The sequence below is a fragment of the Syngnathus acus genome, chromosome 10 (genome assembly GCF_901709675.1).
Source record: "Syngnathus acus chromosome 10, fSynAcu1.2, whole genome shotgun sequence".
Taxonomy (NCBI): domain Eukaryota; kingdom Metazoa; phylum Chordata; class Actinopteri; order Syngnathiformes; family Syngnathidae; genus Syngnathus; species Syngnathus acus.
In genome coordinates this window covers 20333481-20350904 of record NC_051095.1, presented here as the reverse complement: position 1 = coordinate 20350904, position 17424 = coordinate 20333481, and the positions used below count along the sequence as shown (strand labels likewise).

At 40.4% G+C, this 17424-nt stretch overlaps 1 protein-coding gene across 7 annotated transcripts in view; it reads left to right on the top strand.

Annotated features, from left to right (window-relative positions):
• The window catches only part of zgc:66433 (uncharacterized protein LOC321250 homolog), a 38291-nt gene extending 21102 nt beyond the window's left edge, over positions 1-17189 (top strand). For all 7 annotated transcript variants that reach the window (XM_037261009.1, XM_037261012.1, XM_037261011.1 and 4 more), the window contains 14 exons: positions 1615-1777; positions 2709-2835; positions 4357-4497; positions 4583-4642; positions 7011-7157; positions 8782-8881; positions 8953-9166; positions 9251-9719; positions 9806-11147; positions 11586-11683; positions 12335-12488; positions 12591-12709; positions 13606-13699; positions 15187-17189. In XM_037261009.1, coding sequence (XP_037116904.1) covers positions 1615-1777; positions 2709-2835; positions 4357-4497; positions 4583-4642; positions 7011-7157; positions 8782-8881; positions 8953-9166; positions 9251-9719; positions 9806-11147; positions 11586-11683; positions 12335-12488; positions 12591-12709; positions 13606-13699; positions 15187-15686 — 3728 coding nt within the window. In that variant the 3' untranslated portion in view covers positions 15687-17189. The remainder of the gene's footprint in view (positions 1-1614; positions 1778-2708; positions 2836-4356; positions 4498-4582; positions 4643-7010; positions 7158-8781; positions 8882-8952; positions 9167-9250; positions 9720-9805; positions 11148-11585; positions 11684-12334; positions 12489-12590; positions 12710-13605; positions 13700-15186) is intronic.
• The last annotated feature ends 235 nt before the right edge of the window (positions 17190-17424 follow it).

The following is a 17424-nucleotide window of genomic DNA, read 5'->3' as shown; positions in this document are numbered from 1 at the left end:
TTATTAAATGTAGTTTTCAGGCAAATCCAAAACTGCACTTTTTTTTTTGCAAGATAAATAAGGGCTTACTCTTATTGTGGAGCCATTAACCTCTGGTATGAATAAGTTGAACCAGTTAGAATTATGTTATACATATAATTACTAGCTACAGCTGAACCTTGATTTTACACGCTTTGATTCTACGCGACTTTCTGTCAAATGCGGTTTGGCCATGAACCCCAATTTTCTTCGTCATCAATAGATTTTCTTTTGAACTGTGAGCATTAACCTTAAAACATTTGGAAAACAACACAACCGTGTGACTGCTTATGCGAATAGGATGGGACGTCCCTACATGATCGCTACCACGATTGGTAATATAATAATTTGTAATAATTATATCGTATTACCGTTTTTTTCCATGTATAATGCGCAAAATTTAACTAATTTATTGCCCTAAAATCTGGGGTGCGCATTATACATGGGTACAATTTTTAATTTTCTTATTTTATTATTATTTTTTTTTGACACGTCAGCTATATAAAGAGCGAGAGTTCAGTTCTCTACCTAAATGCGTATTACAGGTAATATTTTATTTCACAACACTTTGCTTTGTTCCTTTCTTCTCTGCTGTTCACTTCAAACACGCTCCATACGAACACAATGCTCTCGTATCAGACGCTTGCTCGATCACCCGCTCGTTTGCTGTCACAATGTACCCTACACAAATCCGAAACATTTCTTCGCTATCGAGTTTACTAGCGCATGCGCAGTGATACTGACCGGCAGAATAACAACCGGTTGTTCCCAAAGATGATCTTTTTTTTGAAATAATTTTACGTTTACGGATTTAAGTAGGAGTCAAAATTTGGGTGCGTATTATACATGGGTACAGGCTTTTTTCCAACATCGACATGCCATTTTTAGGGTGCGTATTATACATGGGGGCGCATTATACATGGAAAAAGACGGTAATTTTCATCTAGAGCAATGATGTTATTCCCCAAATGCAAACACGTAGTACGTATTTCCCTACTGCAATTTCCTGTGGCTGCACTTCCAAGACTATTTGGGGTTCCCAAATTCTGGACCTCAAAGTCCGCGTATAATCGAGGTTCAGCTGTATTTTGAAAATCATTAGGTAATAAAAGATTTCATTTCCATTCAGTCAGTGAAAGGGGAGCTAATTTGCTCATTATGTCTTGAAATCAGTCTCATAACCTTACACTTAATCATTCTCAACCCCCCAACTTCCCCGCTTCTGTGACTTTCTCACTAAAAGCACTCTGTAGCTGTTTAAAAGCTTATAAAAGAGTTGTTGGTTTTTCTGCTCCAGTGCTAATGGAGCCGCAGTCACTTGGGCACCCTTTACCAGCATGCGTGTTGTGTTTATGTGATTATCTGTGTAAACACTCATACGCGTGGTTTTTCCCTCATGTGCCTACCTGAGCTATTAAAGCCAACAGGCAAATTGCGGGAACTGCACTTCATATTTTGACAGTGTATAAAGATGCTGTGTGCGTAATTGCCTCATTAGCGTACCACCGTTGTTTGAATGAGTCAGAACACGACCAACCGGAGAGCAAAAAATCTGCTAGCGTATTTCAAACATGGTTCTCTCATGTATCCCTTCAGGAAAGAAGAAGTCCAAGTTCCAGACTTTTAAAAACTTCTTTGTGAGGAAGAAGAAAAAGGAGCCGTCAGGAGATCATGCAGAGCTTAAAGGCAGCCAGTCGAGTGATAACATCAGCAAAACATCCGAAAACAATACTCTCAGTCGCTCGGAGAAGGGGAAAGGGTAAGATCATACACATGCTCTTTGCAAAAAGTCTAATGTCTGTTAAATAGGGACCCAAAGTTTTTTTGATATTTAGATGATAATTGTATCACTTAATTTTACTCAGAATGTTAACAAGGAGAGCAACAAAATGGCCAAATGTCTTTCTCACAGTGTTGAGATTCGGGGTTTGAATCTCGGCTCCATCACTACATTGCGGTGATTGCATGTTCTTGCCATGGGTTTGATCTTTGTACTCTAACTTTCCTCACACATTCCAAAAGGATGCATTTTTGGTAATTGAATTGGATTTTTTTGTGTCTATCAGTGCCCTCCAAAAAGATTTGCCAAATGCCCAATGCAGAGTCACTAACCATCAGTGTGTCAATTGACCTTTGCTATTACATGCAACACGGTTAACATGCATGGGACACATTTCTACTTTACTCAATACTATTTTGTACTGTACATGCTGCTAAAAAAACAACCACTGTTAATCGGTCTGGGATTCCTTTACGATTGTTCTGTCTGTTTATATGACCGATCCATGCTCAAGGGTACATGTATTATGGTTCTGAGGAAGAACATGCAAAAAAGAATAAACACAGCGTTTGTCAAGTGAAGTGTTATTTTCCTAAATATGACTTGACTAAACATTAATTGTGAGCCTAAGTGTTCATCTCCTGATCCTCCAGTCTCTGGAATGCAGGACTGCTTTTTCCCGTGTTTGTTTAAAAAGTGGAGCATCTCTTCCTTGGAATAGTACTAATTTCCTTTCCTTAAAGAAAAGGTTTTACTGCCTCTTCCTGTTGTGGCTCAGTAGACAAATATACCCCACTTTTAAAATGCAAGAACATGCCATACTAGGATGAAACGTTACTCTATTACACATGGAAGTAAAGGAGGAAAATAGTTTGGTGGCCTAACCCCCCCTATTTCCTGTTTTCTAAAGGTCAAAGGTTAGCCTGGGCAGCAAGGCCTTGTCACACGACTCCGTCTTTGTCTCGGACTCGTCGGAGGCCAACGAGGCTCTGGGGGCATCTCAGGACAGCATTCATGGAAAAGTGAAATCGCTTCAGGTACTCTTGTAACTATCATCACAACAGAAATTGATCACAAACTGAGCCAATCATTTGATCTCTCCAGCCATAAACAAATAATTGTAGCCAATCCAATACATAGAAAAAATAATTGTAGCTCAGAGTTGAAAAAACAAGCCCTTCATGTTATTGTGATTAAACTCAGGGATGGAAACGTAACCAAAGCGAGTTTTTATAGTGGGATCATCTTGATGTGCTTAATCGTAATGTAAATTCCAGGCAGTCAGAGTTAAAACTAATGATGGTAAAGAGAGCAGACTGACAGATCAATGTGCGTCACAACAAGTGACTAAAAATGGACGATGTAAGACTGACCCGCAGTTAAACCGCTCCTCTAAGCTGTCTATACAATGAAACTCCCTTAAGCAGATTTGACACTGAGGAAACTTTTGCTAGTTTTTCATGGTCACATTATTTACAGCGTAACAGAATTCTAAAGAATGACTTGTTCATGTGTAAAATATTTTTTAGCTTCAAAATATACACTTTTGAAGAACTTGATTATGAAATCTTGGCCGTCAACTCTGAACCGGCCTGTCATTTTGATATGCGAGGAGTCAGATTCGGTGTAAACATATTATGTAACAAGCAAGCTGCACATGGGATAAAGATTGCACGTTTTGCCACCCACATTGTGGCCTTGTTTCTGAATGTTTGCCCTCCATCCCACCACATGATCCAGGTCAAAGTATTATTTTTATGTGTGTGGTTCCAAGAGTATCACGATACAGGCCACAACGTGTATCAGCTGAAAGTTTTCGGACATTTTTATTTATGATGAATGATTGAGCTATTGATGATGGAAACATATCTCTGTAAGTGTCATGTACTCGGATCTAAATCCTGTTAACATTACCCCTCAAAGTATTCTGTTATTATCCCTACAGTAAAATTGATTTAAAAAAAAAAAGAAAACAAAAGGAACATACAGTGTTTATTTTGCACCTTGATAAATGAGTCACTGATTGACAATACCAGCGTAACATGCAGCAAACCGATAAAGTATGTCAGTTTTAGTTTCTGTGATACTTCACGGCAAACAGACGCACTTTCAAAATTAAACACTCACCCCTCTGTGGTGACTGTATGAGCAAGTCATTGTCTGTTAATCATACTCTACATCAGTGAGACTGTAAACATGGGATGACATTCTCAAAGAGCCGTCTGTGGCCTCTTACAATGACAACATTTTTATAAAGGCCTCTAATTCCACCTACTGCATCTACTCGAGTGAAAAATTAATAAAAATACTGTCAAATCTATCACTTTTGGGAAGATAGCATCACGTAACGGGATCCAATACAAAATTCTGTGTTTACATAATACACGGCATAGTGAGTGAGGTCAGAAGCAAGGCCAATTTATTTTGGATTTAGCGTCTGAACCGGACTTGTGGTTTACTATAGCTAAGTGTTGACATTTGGTATTTGTGTGTTGGATTGTACTGTTCAATAAGATGCATCAGCAACTGTTGCATGTGCCTTTTACACGGAATTGCAGCTTCAGCTGAAGCAGGCCATCAGGCTGGGCTCTCCTCCATCGCTGATGTGTGTCAAGAGGACGGAAGATGCCGGAACCATGTCGGAGGATGACGGTCTGCCCTGCAGTCCCCCTGAGTACACGTCTTCTCAAGCAGCCACGGTAACATGCACACTACTGTCACGCCACCTAATTGCCACATCTTTTCAAACATGCATCATTGTTTCTTTCCACCTGTGTCTTTCAGAATCAGGCTGAGAGGAACAATTCACTCAACCTTGCGGGGGGGGATAGTGACAAAGACCAGGTAATTGTAGAGATCGAGCCACACAATCGGCTTGTAGAATCTTCGATACGGGTGTCTTTGGGTTTAGGACAGTTCTAATACTATATACAATATCAAGGCATGAGCTCTGTTTGATAAACTGGTTAGTGTGGTGACATAAGATTAAATGTTAAGATTTCTAGAAAAGAAAAGTAATGTTTTGCAGAATGTAGGCCAGGAAAGCCAGCTTGGTAAAATACTTGATGTGATTTATGAAAGCCGTGAGGACACTTTAGGCTGTGCAGCAGAGCTTTGTATTATTGAGATATTTCCCATGTGACTACGTCGGGATAAAAAAAAAATCTCACGATTCAGTTGAATCACTTGTGGTTACTTTAAAAGCCTTCATGTGTTTTGATCTCCTTCTTCAGCTCCATCTCACCACCTTGTTCAGACCCTTAAAACTGTGTTTGTCTTGATCCGCACTCTTTATACTTCACTTGCAAACCTCTTGACCTTCTGTTTAGCACAAGCCTGATGGGCTAAACAGGCATATTTTTACATCTATGGTAGAGAAGCCGACAAGTTTTCTGCCTTTAAATGTGCACAAAAAGTGCAGTCAGTAAAAGTTTGATTATTTAAGTAAACCTGGGCTTTCCGTGCTAAAAACAACCCTAAATGATGAGCACCAAAAATATGTGGGGGGAAAAAAAAGAGTTTAAATATTCCTTTTACAGTTGTGAATATGGTGAAAAGACCACAGTAAACTAATGCAGCTGTGAGGGACATATTCCAGAACGTTTTAGGGCGTACTCACACTTGGCCATCTGAACCATGTCAGACTTGTGCGGGGATTCGGCTTTTCTTCTGCCTCCTGCCGTGCGTGTTTATGACCATTACTTCCAGATTTTGGCCCACCAGGATGTCTACCAGACTTGAGTATGCATCAGAGCATTCACATTAGCCGAACTGGACTTCAGGTGTCAAATACGCTCACAGACACAGATTGCAAGTATGGCCTCAGCCATTAAACGTCACTAAGGGCCGAGGAGCATACTCAAGAAGACATGTTGCTGTTGCTTCAACTAAGGTGTGAATATGAATGCAAATAGGATGGATAAAGAGGATAGATGGAGATAGATTGAGGAGGGTTCATTTGAATCTAAAAGCTAAAATGTGTTTGTACATTTGGAATTGCCGTATTTTCCGGACTATAAGGCGCACCTAAAAACCTCAAATTTTCTCAAAAGCCGACAGTGCGCCTTATAGTCCGGTGCGCCTTATATATGGACCAAATTCCTAAATTTAAACTGGCCCGAAGCATTGTGTCATGAAATCAATCATAAGTGGCCCGCTGAAGACTATGAATCATGAATCAAAAAGACTATGGATCATTATTTTGTGATTATACAGTAACTTGTTGCGTCTGAAGTTGAAATAAAAAAGATAAAATGGAGAATGATTTGATTTGGATTAAAAATCTGACATGATGCATTAATGGTGCGCCTGATAGTCCGGTGCGCCTGATATAAGGACAAAGTTTGAAAATGGGCCATTCATTGAAGGTGCGCCTTATAGTCCGTTGTGCCTTATAGTCCGGAAAATACGGTAGGCTACAACATGACAAATTGGGTGAGAAAGTGAAGAGGTTGAATCCAACACTTAAAACTCAACTGGGAAAGGGAGTTCTCTTTGTCATACTTTAGTTTTTCTTGAAACTTTTCCAAGTTTGAAATCTTTTCTCGATGGAGCAAAGCACAAGACTCTGCTCTACTGTATAATCAACACCATAAGTGTTTAAAGCACAGCTAATATTTAGACAGCTGGATGTAGTCACACACAGTCGTGCTCTATTTCCTTTTTGGTTTCCTATCTGCAGACTTCATCATTCAAGGAAGAATTGTAACTTTTCAACACCAACTGACCATCAGTTCATGGTGTGCAGTTTCCTTCTCAAATCCACAACAAGTCAGTGACTCATGTGTGATGTGACTTGCACTGTCTGGAACTAATCTCTCCAAACAATGGCAGACAAGGTTGTGGTTACAGTTGGTATTTGGGTTTCATTTCTCAAACGTAATCCTTAAGACTTGTTTTTTTAACGGAACATCTTCCTTCGAGTGGTTCGCATGTCTACTCAGTTGAGAAGCTTCATCATCATCGGTTTAAAGTCCGCTTTCCAGGCGCCGCTGGGTTGGACCGTCAGTTGAGAAGCTTCAGAAATGGCTTTGACACCCCTGCTGAGTCTAAATTGTCCAAAGGCATAAGTTTGAGTGTTTACAGTTATGTTGCTAAACAATACCCTGTGATTGGCTGGCAATCAGTCCAGGGTCTACCTTAAGAAGATGGATGGCAATGTAAATGAAGTGAAAAATGTAAGTAAAACCTTCTTTCTCTGTTCTCTCCCCAGTTGTCCAGCAGAGCAGTGAGCCCCCTGGTGACGGTTCCGGGGGATTTCAGTCAGCCGGCAAGCCCTTTTGGCTGTCTGGATAATTCTGCTGCCAAGCACAAGCTGGGCCTAAGACACAAAGCCTGTAACCGGAGGAAAGCTGCCAATGTAAGAACACAAATATGTGCGGTGTATTGCTCATACTGTTGAACATTTTTACTGTGACAATCAGCTCTCCAACTTTCTGTCACCCATTTTAGTTGCTAACACCAACCCTACAGAATAGTATTGCTTTGGAAGAAAAAAGGCTCTAGGTTGTACGTATATGTACAAGATGCTGTACATTATGTAGACAAACTTATAGAACTCAACAAAACTACATATATAATAATAATAATAATGATAAGTATATCTTGTCTCATCGGTTAGCTGGTCACCAATATACAAAATTATTATTTTGCACAAAATTATTGGGTAATTTATTGGTTCCTATAGCTTCACTTATCTAGTTTTAGTTTCTCTTCAACACACTAAAACAATTCATTCCTTTTTTGATGGACTCCAAGTGTTAATTATTTCCATTTTAAAATTCTATTTTGCTTAACTGCAGATCCTCATCATGCTCAAAATATGATGTACCGTATTTTCCGCACTATTAGGCGCACCAGATTATAATGCGCACCTTCAATGAACGGCCCATTTTAAAACTTTGTCCATATATAAGGCGCACCGGATTATAAGGCGCATAAAATAGAAGCTATACTGCAACAAACTGAGGTTGACTAGGGTTGCGGTATGCATCCACTAGCCAATAACCAACGAGCCCTCTGTAAACAATCGCGTTTCTCAAACGATCTCCTATAAAATGATCAGAACTGACTAAAGTTCGATCTAACGCATTGGTACTACTTACCTATGTTTCCCTTCCATATCGATCCGTAGATTTACTCGAAACATTAACAGAGCAGCCTATTTTGACATGAAATAGCCTGGTACGTATAGCAGCTATCGCAATAGCATTAGCCATCCGCAAAGTCTCACGAGCCTCAGCTCGCAATCTCCCATGAGCCTCAGCAAAGTGTAAACAATCGCGTTTCTCAAACGATCTCCTATAAAATGATCGGAACTGACTAAAGTTCGATCTAACACATTGGTACTGCTTACCTATGTTTCGCTTCCATATCAATCCGTAAATTTACTCGAAACATTAACGGAGCAGCCTATTTTGAAATGAAATAGCCTCGCGGGTACAACAGCTATTCGGTGACGCCCCCTGACTACAGTTGCCGTAATGTTGGGAAGCGATGCGACCTTGTAATTTACTAGTCGTACTAAAACGTACTGAAACATTTTGGCAGAGCACTGTGTACAACCAGTATGGATCAACAAATTCATCAATTGATCCATATATAAGGCGCTCTGCATTATAAGGCGCACAGTTTTTTTTTTAGTAAAATGTAAGTTTTTAGGTGCGCCTAATAGTGCGGAAAATACGGTAACCTTTATGTTAAAGTTAGGCCTTTGAAAAAGCCTATCAAATCTTTGCACAGAACGTTGGAGGAAATGTTTCTCTCATTTTCTGTGTGTGTGATTTGCACATCTTGTAAACGTCAAAGTTAAGAACATTTTAATTATTATTGTGGTTTAAGCGCTTCTTGTATACCGAAACTGTCGCTGCGTATGGGAACGTTGATAGTTTTGACCTGCATCTTGCTTCTTTCCTTACTCTCTGAACCAATAGTTTCCTTGTGTAGTGCTGATGTTTCTCCTACTTTGTGTTTGGTCCATGCAGAGGCTTGAGATTAAATCAGAGGAACACAATGGCATGGATGGATCGTTGAACATTTCCTTCCCGGACAGTTTAGAGGCACCAGAGGAAGAGGAGAAACGAGGTTAGTGCTCCCCCTCCCCCTTCTTATTCCAATGTGTTGTTTCCTTCATCTGTTTCTGCTTATTGATGCAGATGCAAGCGACGATGTGCTGAAACAAAAGCCAAAAGAGGAGAAAGAAGCTCAGGAGAAAGAGCAGCCATTGTTGCACGAAGCAACGGAAGAGGATGAGTTGGACGTTTCACTCGATCAGGACACTTCCTGTCACTCGGGGGTGGTAGCAGCTGACACTCAGCCTTCGCCCTCCCCCGAACTCAGTAACGGAGGCTCTTCTCTGGACAGTCCCATGTGCGTAAACATCATTTTCTAATTGGATTGTTTTTATTGTGGTGGGCTCTCCTACTAATAAGACCTCATCATTTTTGCTTTCAGAGCCACACCGGAACCCCCTGCTGGCCACCAAGCTTTCTGGGACCATTCGCTTGTGAATGGAAAAGAGAAGGGCATGGATGGACTAGATCTGGGAGAAGAAGATGGACTTGGAGAAGGTGTGGAGGGTGACGGCTCCTTCTTACAGGAAGTGCTCAGCTCCCTGAAGACGCCCCTTCCTTCTTGCACTCCATGTGTGGCCACTGAGGATGTTGTCCTGGATCTGAATGAAGAGAACAAGGAACAGGAAAATGAAGAGGAGGTGAAGGATGAGCCTGCATTTCCTCAAATTGCTCCATGTGATACCCTATTGGATCAGTCCAGCGAGGAAGAGGAGGAGGAGGAGGAGGAGGTAGCCGCTTTGACCAGTCCTTTCCTACATGTGGATGAGGAAGAAGAAAGTGAAGATGATGATGAAAAAGAAGAGGAGGAGGAGGAGGAACTTGTTGTGGAAAGATTCAGTCAGCCTTGTGTAAGTATTTTTTATTATTAATAACGTGTCATCGATGCATTTCCGGAGTCTTTTGACTTCATGACTTCATTTGTTTCTTCTTTCAGATCCGTTTAGAGGATGAGCATCACGACTTGCCACAAGAAGTCAAACCTGAAGAACAGCACGACTTGTACCAAACAGAATCGAACCACAGGGAAGAACTGGAAACTGAAGCAAGTGAAGAAGATCAGAAGTTAATCGATCTTCAAGTGGAGGGAGAAGGTCATGAGGTGAGGGCGGATGTGGAGGAAGAGGAAAAACAACAGTGGACTGAAGTGGCAGAAGACGAAGAGTGGGAAATGCTTCCCGTTGAAACATGCCAAGAGGTTTGCAATGTGACGTTATTGCCGGAGCAAAGGGAAACTTCACATGTTGATACCATGGGTAATTCACAATGCACACATGAAGTTGAAACACTTCAGGAGTCATGTGATCTGGTAACCAACCACGAGAGCCAAATGTTTCCCAATGGAAATGATCGTGAAAGTAAAGCAAGAGAGGAGGATGAAGACTTCAAGCACACAGAGCTCCATTCAGGAGAAGATGAGGGGAAGGATAGAGATGTGGAGCAGGAGGAATTGCTGGAGATGGAAAAAGAAACAGAAACAAAGCAAACAATATCATTTAGATTGTCTTCTTCTTCACACTTTGAATCGCCTTCACAAGACACTGAGACCTTGGCTCTGAGCACACCAAGCACTCCCGGTGAGACTGACCCTCCCGCCGAGACCATCACTCCCATCGTTCCCTGTGAGACTGTTACTCTTGAAGAGACCACCATTTGCACCGAGAGCCTCCCTGCCAGTGAGACCTTCCCTCATGCTGAGGTCAACATTCCCACCGAGACCTTCTCCAACTACCAACCTCCAAACACTCCAGTCCACACGAACCTTGTCTCTCCGTGCTTAGAGTCGGGCACATTCGCCTTTCAGTTGTCTCCATCTGACGAAGATCCTAAAGTTGCGGCGTCTTATACAATAACAGAGCAACATGTTGATGAAGAGATCACTGACACTGGAATGGAAGTCAAAGAAGAGCCGGTGACTCCGATTTGTGATACAGATGTGGTAGATGAAGCCACGCCTCTACCTGAGGAGGAAGTAGTCAACCAGTTATCGGAACGTCCCAATGAGCGCAAAGTTCGCTTCACAATCATCCCTGCCTGGCAGAGATCCCTCTCTGGTGGGGAGCCCAAAGAAATCCCGCCCCCTTCATCAGCCCCAACCCCCAGCCAAGAGCCTGGAGATGAGGATGTGGAGGAGACCACCAAGAAGGACCCACAGTTGGAGGCCCAGATGGAGAAATGTGTCAAAACAACAGTAGCTGGCGGGACTGCTGTCAAAGCCTTCAATGATGTGGTCCAGGACCCAGTGACAGCGCAAACCTCAGCTGCTGCAACTAAAGAAGGTGAGCAAACATAATGGATGAGCAGACAGGCACTTCAGCAGAAGTGTGTGTGCAGACACCTAATGATTTTTGCAGTTTGGCTGTCATGAATTCACCCATTTGTTGATTTTTGTTTTTCTCCCCTTGAACTATTCTGTTGTTTACTGAAAATCTCCCCAATTTACCTTTTGTGCTCAAGCCAAAGAATTAATTTGCTGGCATCTTGATTTTGAGTAAACATGTTCAATTTAGTTGTTTTATTTTAAAAACAGTCCTCTGCTGCCATCTTGTGGCATCTTTTGTCCATCTTTTTACACCTGGAACAGAAAGAAACGACTAAAGGCTTGGCCATTTATACAAATTGTGTTAAAAAATAATTAATAAAAAAAAAAAAAAGTTAATTTAAAGGAGTCGTATCTTCCACACCTAGTTCGGTTTATCCTGCACTTCTATGTACAGAGAGCACTGTGGCGATGGAGGGAAACAATCCCTTTGGAATTCGGCTGAGGAAGACTGCAGTGCTGCATCGCTTTGGTTCGGAAGAGGAAAACACAGAGGTGAAAACCAATCCTTTATTTATTTATTTATCTTTTTGAGGTACATTCTTTTATTTTTAAGGTAGGGTTGAATGTTCTGGATTGATTAATAATACTGTAATTGGCAACAGGTTGTTTGTGCCTACTGCCACCTAGTGAAATATTGATTTGTTTGTCTGTCTTACTGACAGATAAATGAAACATTATTTATGGTAAAAAAATATTTTCATGAAAATTATGATTTTTGTTGTGAAATTGGGCGATTTCCTGTGGTAATGTGCACTGGTGTAAGCCACCCGCACCATCATTTTTTCTCCCACCACCAAAAGAAACCTGGTGTTTGTAAAGCAAAATGCCACAAGAACAAACAATATACAGATTTTTTGGGCAGTTTCATGTCGGTCTTGCCACATTTCAAAGTTAATAATGCATAGATGACATTTAATTGTAAAATCTTTAACAAAGAAATTAGTATCTGCAATGGGGGTTGGGGGCAACTGTTAAATATGTTTAATAGGTTTTTACAATTTATTTAGTACTATAAACAGATCCCAAAGCAACAATTGTGGGGCCCACTGCAACGTTTCCCGTGTATCTCTGGTGGCTCGTAGTGGTTTAGACAGACCATGCAGCTATGAACGTGTTACTGCATTTGATGTGCTCTCTTTTTAGGCACCCGTTGAGCCTCCGGCGCAGCCTGTTACTTGTAAAGTTGAAATGAGCAGTTTTAAAGCGTCCATAAGTCCACCGGTTTTCACCAAACCTGTCCTTCCCAAGAAACCAGATGTCCACGGAGAGACTGGAGTGAAAAGCAAACGTGTCTCAGGTGCATACGAACGCACACAAATGCACTCTTGGGAACACGGAGCCAAACTAACACTGGCATGGTTATTAAGTTCCCATAAAATTAACCCCGTGACTCATTTAGAACCTGCTGCAGCTCGTGGTGTCCCCGCTGAATCTGAGTGTCCCAGCTGGATCTCCATGGCCAGACAGAAACAGAAGATCTATAAAGAAAATTCACTGGAAGAGATTACCGTCAAGAAGGTTAGTTTTTGCTTAATTTTTGCTCTAAAAACACAAATCCCAGTGAGACTGCATTTGTTCGTGATTAGGGGTGTAACGATTCATCGATACACATCGATTAATCGATATAATGCTCTACGATTTGTTGGCATCGATGCTAAACGTAAACATCGATCTATATCGCCCGTTTCTGACCTCGGACATTAGACGCGACTTTATTTTGAAATCCAGTTCATTGTTGCTTGCTTCCTCTTTCCGGGAGCAGTGCGCGGCGTGTTGTGTTGTGAGCAGAGCAGGCACGTGAAAGGGGAGCCGACAACTGCGCGGCTCCTGGGCTGGTGCTATGGCTAGTGTCCAAGAAGACGAGGAAATTCGCTCCCCTTTGGGCTTCATTCATTATAAAGAACTTATTTTTGTTTTGTAATTAAATAGTTCAGTAATGCACTTTAAAGTTAATGGTATTACAAAAAAAGAAAGAAAGAATATTCATTTCTCTTTACTTACTTATATGAGAAAAAATATAGGAATTTGATCAAGTTCAGTGTTAAAATAAGCACTTTGTATACTACAATACTCTTGTAATTTCCTAAATAAAGAGTTTGCAGTACCTTGTTGATTTTGCGTATGAATTGTTATAAATCAGGATATTGTTCTATATCGATCGTAGAGCACTATATCGTGATGTATCGTGAATGAATCACAGCAGGCTTTAAGATATTGGCAAATATCGTATCGCGGTTCTTTGTATCGATATGATATCGTATCGTGACAAAACCCGCGATTTACACCCCTATTCGTGATGATTGTCCATCCTGTTTTTTTGTTCCCCCTCTTGTTCCATTTGCATACATAAAAGACATCAACATACAGTTTGAGCTGCTTAAACTAATGAATGTGGTTCTCTCCTTTGTCATCAGGAGGACCAAGACAGTAACTCTTTGTTGCCTTCGTATGTCAGCCAAACATCAAAAAAGGAACTCTGCACCAAAACATCCGACTTCTTCGGAAAAGGTCTGAACACACACGCATACACAGACACAACATCAAGAAAAGAACACACACGCAAACGTACACACACACGTACCACAGCCAACTTTATCCTTGTTAAATTATGCTTGCGCTTAGAGAACCAACTTTGTCTGGGAAATAATCTGAACATGCAGTGCTCAACATCAATGAGTGTGCTCCATTTTGTAAATTGAGCTTTTTTTTTTACCCTCATTTCTCAGTGAGCACAAGAACATTTGAGAATTTTGATGCTGACTGGACTCACATGTGGTTGAATTAAAAAAAATTGATTTGCTTGACTTTTATTGAGGTGCATAGATTTTTCAACCGTATGTATGAATATGTCCAAAAAAAATACTTTTTATGAATTTTGTACTTGAGTCCAAGTACATAAACATGTTCTATGTCAGGAAATGTTGATTCTGGATGGAAACCAGAGTTTTTTTTTTTTTTTTTTTTAAATGTATTTATTATTTTCTTTATTAACAAATCAGTTTAGTTGTGTGTACTTGTTTACTCTGTCTAGTATGTTAAGCATTGTATAATGTTCTCACCATGCGATAACACAAACTAATGGACAACTAATTTTAAACTTGCTGTGTATTATTTCTTTTTAACTTTACTTGAGTATTTTCTTCTCAACAGCATTTTAACATTTACTACCTGCATCTGAAAGCAGATATCTGTACTTTGGTCTTCTAACTATGACATAATAACCTTGTTACTTTACCAACCAGCGTGGATGATGACACAATCTGAAAACAAAACAGCAGTTAAGAGAAAAAAAAACAAGGACAATAACAACATGAAGGAATGTGAAAGGAGACATTAGAATGGAAGCTAATTCAGAGTAGCAAAATATATCTTATCTCGCCTTAAGAGATCTTACAATACTGGTTCATTAGACTTGGGCCAGAACAAAGACACCTCGCTAAAAGGCAGTGGATGCGTGGAGTTCCTTCGGCCAACCAGCAAACAAAATCAATGGACATGTCATTATTGTCATGTATGGCGACGTCTGTATTATATGTATATCGAGTGACAGGTTTTTTCCTACCGCGAAAATAAGTTCTATAGGTAAGACAGTAATTTTTGAATATATTCGCTTTGAATTTCTAAATAATTCACTTGACTCCTATCATTTGATTGGATGCCTTCTTCACTCAGGACAGATCGTTTGAGTCAGTAATTGTCAAAGTGTGGTAGACAGGCTCCCTCTAGTGGTAGAGTAGTATTTTCTGGACAGTATTTTAGAGCAGTGTTATGGTCAAATTGTGCTTAACGTTACAGTGAAAATATCAATTTTATAATTAGAAACTCTGGCTTGCTTTTGCTGACCACTCAAGCCTTCTATTATTGTATTGCTGGTGTTATTGGTGAGCGGAGTGTTTTCTAGCATGATTTGGATCATTTATGATGCATTTCTCAATAAATGATTCACCTGCAATTTCTTCAAAAATGCTCACAATGAAATATTTTTTTTCCTTTAGTGAGTTCATCAGAGATCAGTAAGTCTTCATCAACTACCGAAAACGAGACCAGGAAGCCACTCTCCCCTGTTACTCCAGTGCCACCTCAGCTTCCCAAATGTCAGCCACTCCCTTGCCCTGTCACCCCTAAACCCACTCTTCCTTCAGTTACCTCCAAACCCGCACCGCAGGCCCCCTCCTCTCAACGATCCCTATCCCCTCCTACTCCTGTTCCAGTTACCGTAAAAGCTCCTTCTAGCTCCAACCCGCCCGCTGTGTCCAAACCCCCCCTAGAAGCCAAGCCAGCGCAGAGCCCAAGCACGACACTCACTTCGCCCCCTTTTCCATCAAGAATCAACCCTCCACTGACGGCTTCAAGAGGTCCTGCACTTTCTGGTCCGCCGACAGCGTCTCAGCGTGGTCTCCCATCTCCATCTTTGCCCCAGGATGAGCCACCGTGGATGGCTCTGGCCAAGAAGAAGGCCAAAGCCTGGAGCGAGATGCCCCAGATAGTTCAGTGACGAACAGGGACGCTTCGATACTCTGGCTCACATTTGATGATTTGACTCTACAGAGAGTCTGAATGGACCAGAATGCATTTGCACATTACTGAAATCTTATTCTTGTTGACTCTGGCTTTCTTGTTTTGTAAGCATGTCTCACACAAATTCTTTATTTCCATATTGTGTACAGCGATGTTGCATGAATGGCAGGGTAAGTAGCTCCAAAATATATATGTAGCTCTAACTTGAAAGGTTTATCCACACATCTGCACTTTTAGTTTATAATAAAGTGCCTGTTTGTGATAAGAAATAATAATATTGGGATATTATGAGTGACTACCATGGTCAAAAAAAAAAATTTAAAAAGTAAAAAACCCAAGGAAAAAGTCATAAAGTCACATCAATGATCTCAGAGTGCTATTATTACAAGACTAAAGTTATAATTTGTCAAGGGAAAGAGGATAGTTTACAGGTGAATGGAAAAAAATACCATACAACATAAACAGCCATCTAAGAACTGCTACTTTATATATAAATCGGGTAATGTCAACACTTTTAGTTCGATAAGATGTTTCGTCTGAATACACGAATATGAATGATCCTTCTTGGGGGGAACATTTTCTGAAAAGCCAAGACTTGACTGTAGTAAATTGCATTTTTCCCCCTCATATTACAAATGACTTGTTATATGTATTTTTTTCACAACTAACTTTTTTTTCCCTTCCTAATTTCATATTGTTAAGGTTTACTGTCCTAACACAGTTAACAAAAGCCAAGAGAGACAAAGTCCAAGCCTAAAAGAGTGTGCTTATTTTAGAATCTAAAACCAAGCCACATTTTGGAGGAATCTGATCCGATTGGAGCAAAATCTACATGAACTGACCAAAGTTGTGCTGGTGTTTCACCAAAGTGATCTAATCTGCATTTCCTTAAGGGGCCACTATTACTTTTCGGTGGCCAATGTAGTATTTTTAAGTCTTCATCATCATACAGGAACATGATCTTAGAATGCTTATTACATGGATTTAAGTATTTTTAGTTTTTGTTTCATCTTGGCAGCCATATATGGGCTGTTTAATTTCTTAATCACTACCAAATGTACAGATAATGATTCAGATAATCTACAGATGCAGTCAGTAGCCGTTTGGAGATTGTTGTTCTGCAAATGCAGAGAAAATCATCAAGGAAGGCAAGAGAGCTTGCATTGGTATCAGATTGAATGAGATTGATTATCTCACTATGAGTTGTTTGTTTTATTTTGTATTGCCTTTTGAGTATTTTTTGTGTACATACGTATATGGTGCAGTAAATAACAAATGAGATTTTTTTTCTGTGCTTTTGTTTTGTCTCATCACTACTGTCTTTTACAATGATGAAAAAAAGAAAGACTTGATGCAATTCACATCATACTGATAAAATAATTACCCTGATGCAATATTCTCACCTGCAAGTATTAGCTGGTAATCCATGATACTTTTGCTACTTTAAAATCAAGTAAAAATGGGTACCGCAAAAAAAAACGCCATGAGACTAATGGTTGTCTTTTTGTGGCCCGTGATTGATTGGGGACTTGTTCAGGGTGCACTCTCCTTTTTGCCTGATGCCATTTGGGATAGTCTCCAATTTCCTTACCTGTCTGTAGTGTTTCAATGGGGACGTGTGGGGAGCGACTGAGGCTGCTCCTCTAAATTTCTAAATAAACAACAGTAGATAACATTTTAGATATGAAATGAGCACATTTTGTGAGTCCGCTGGG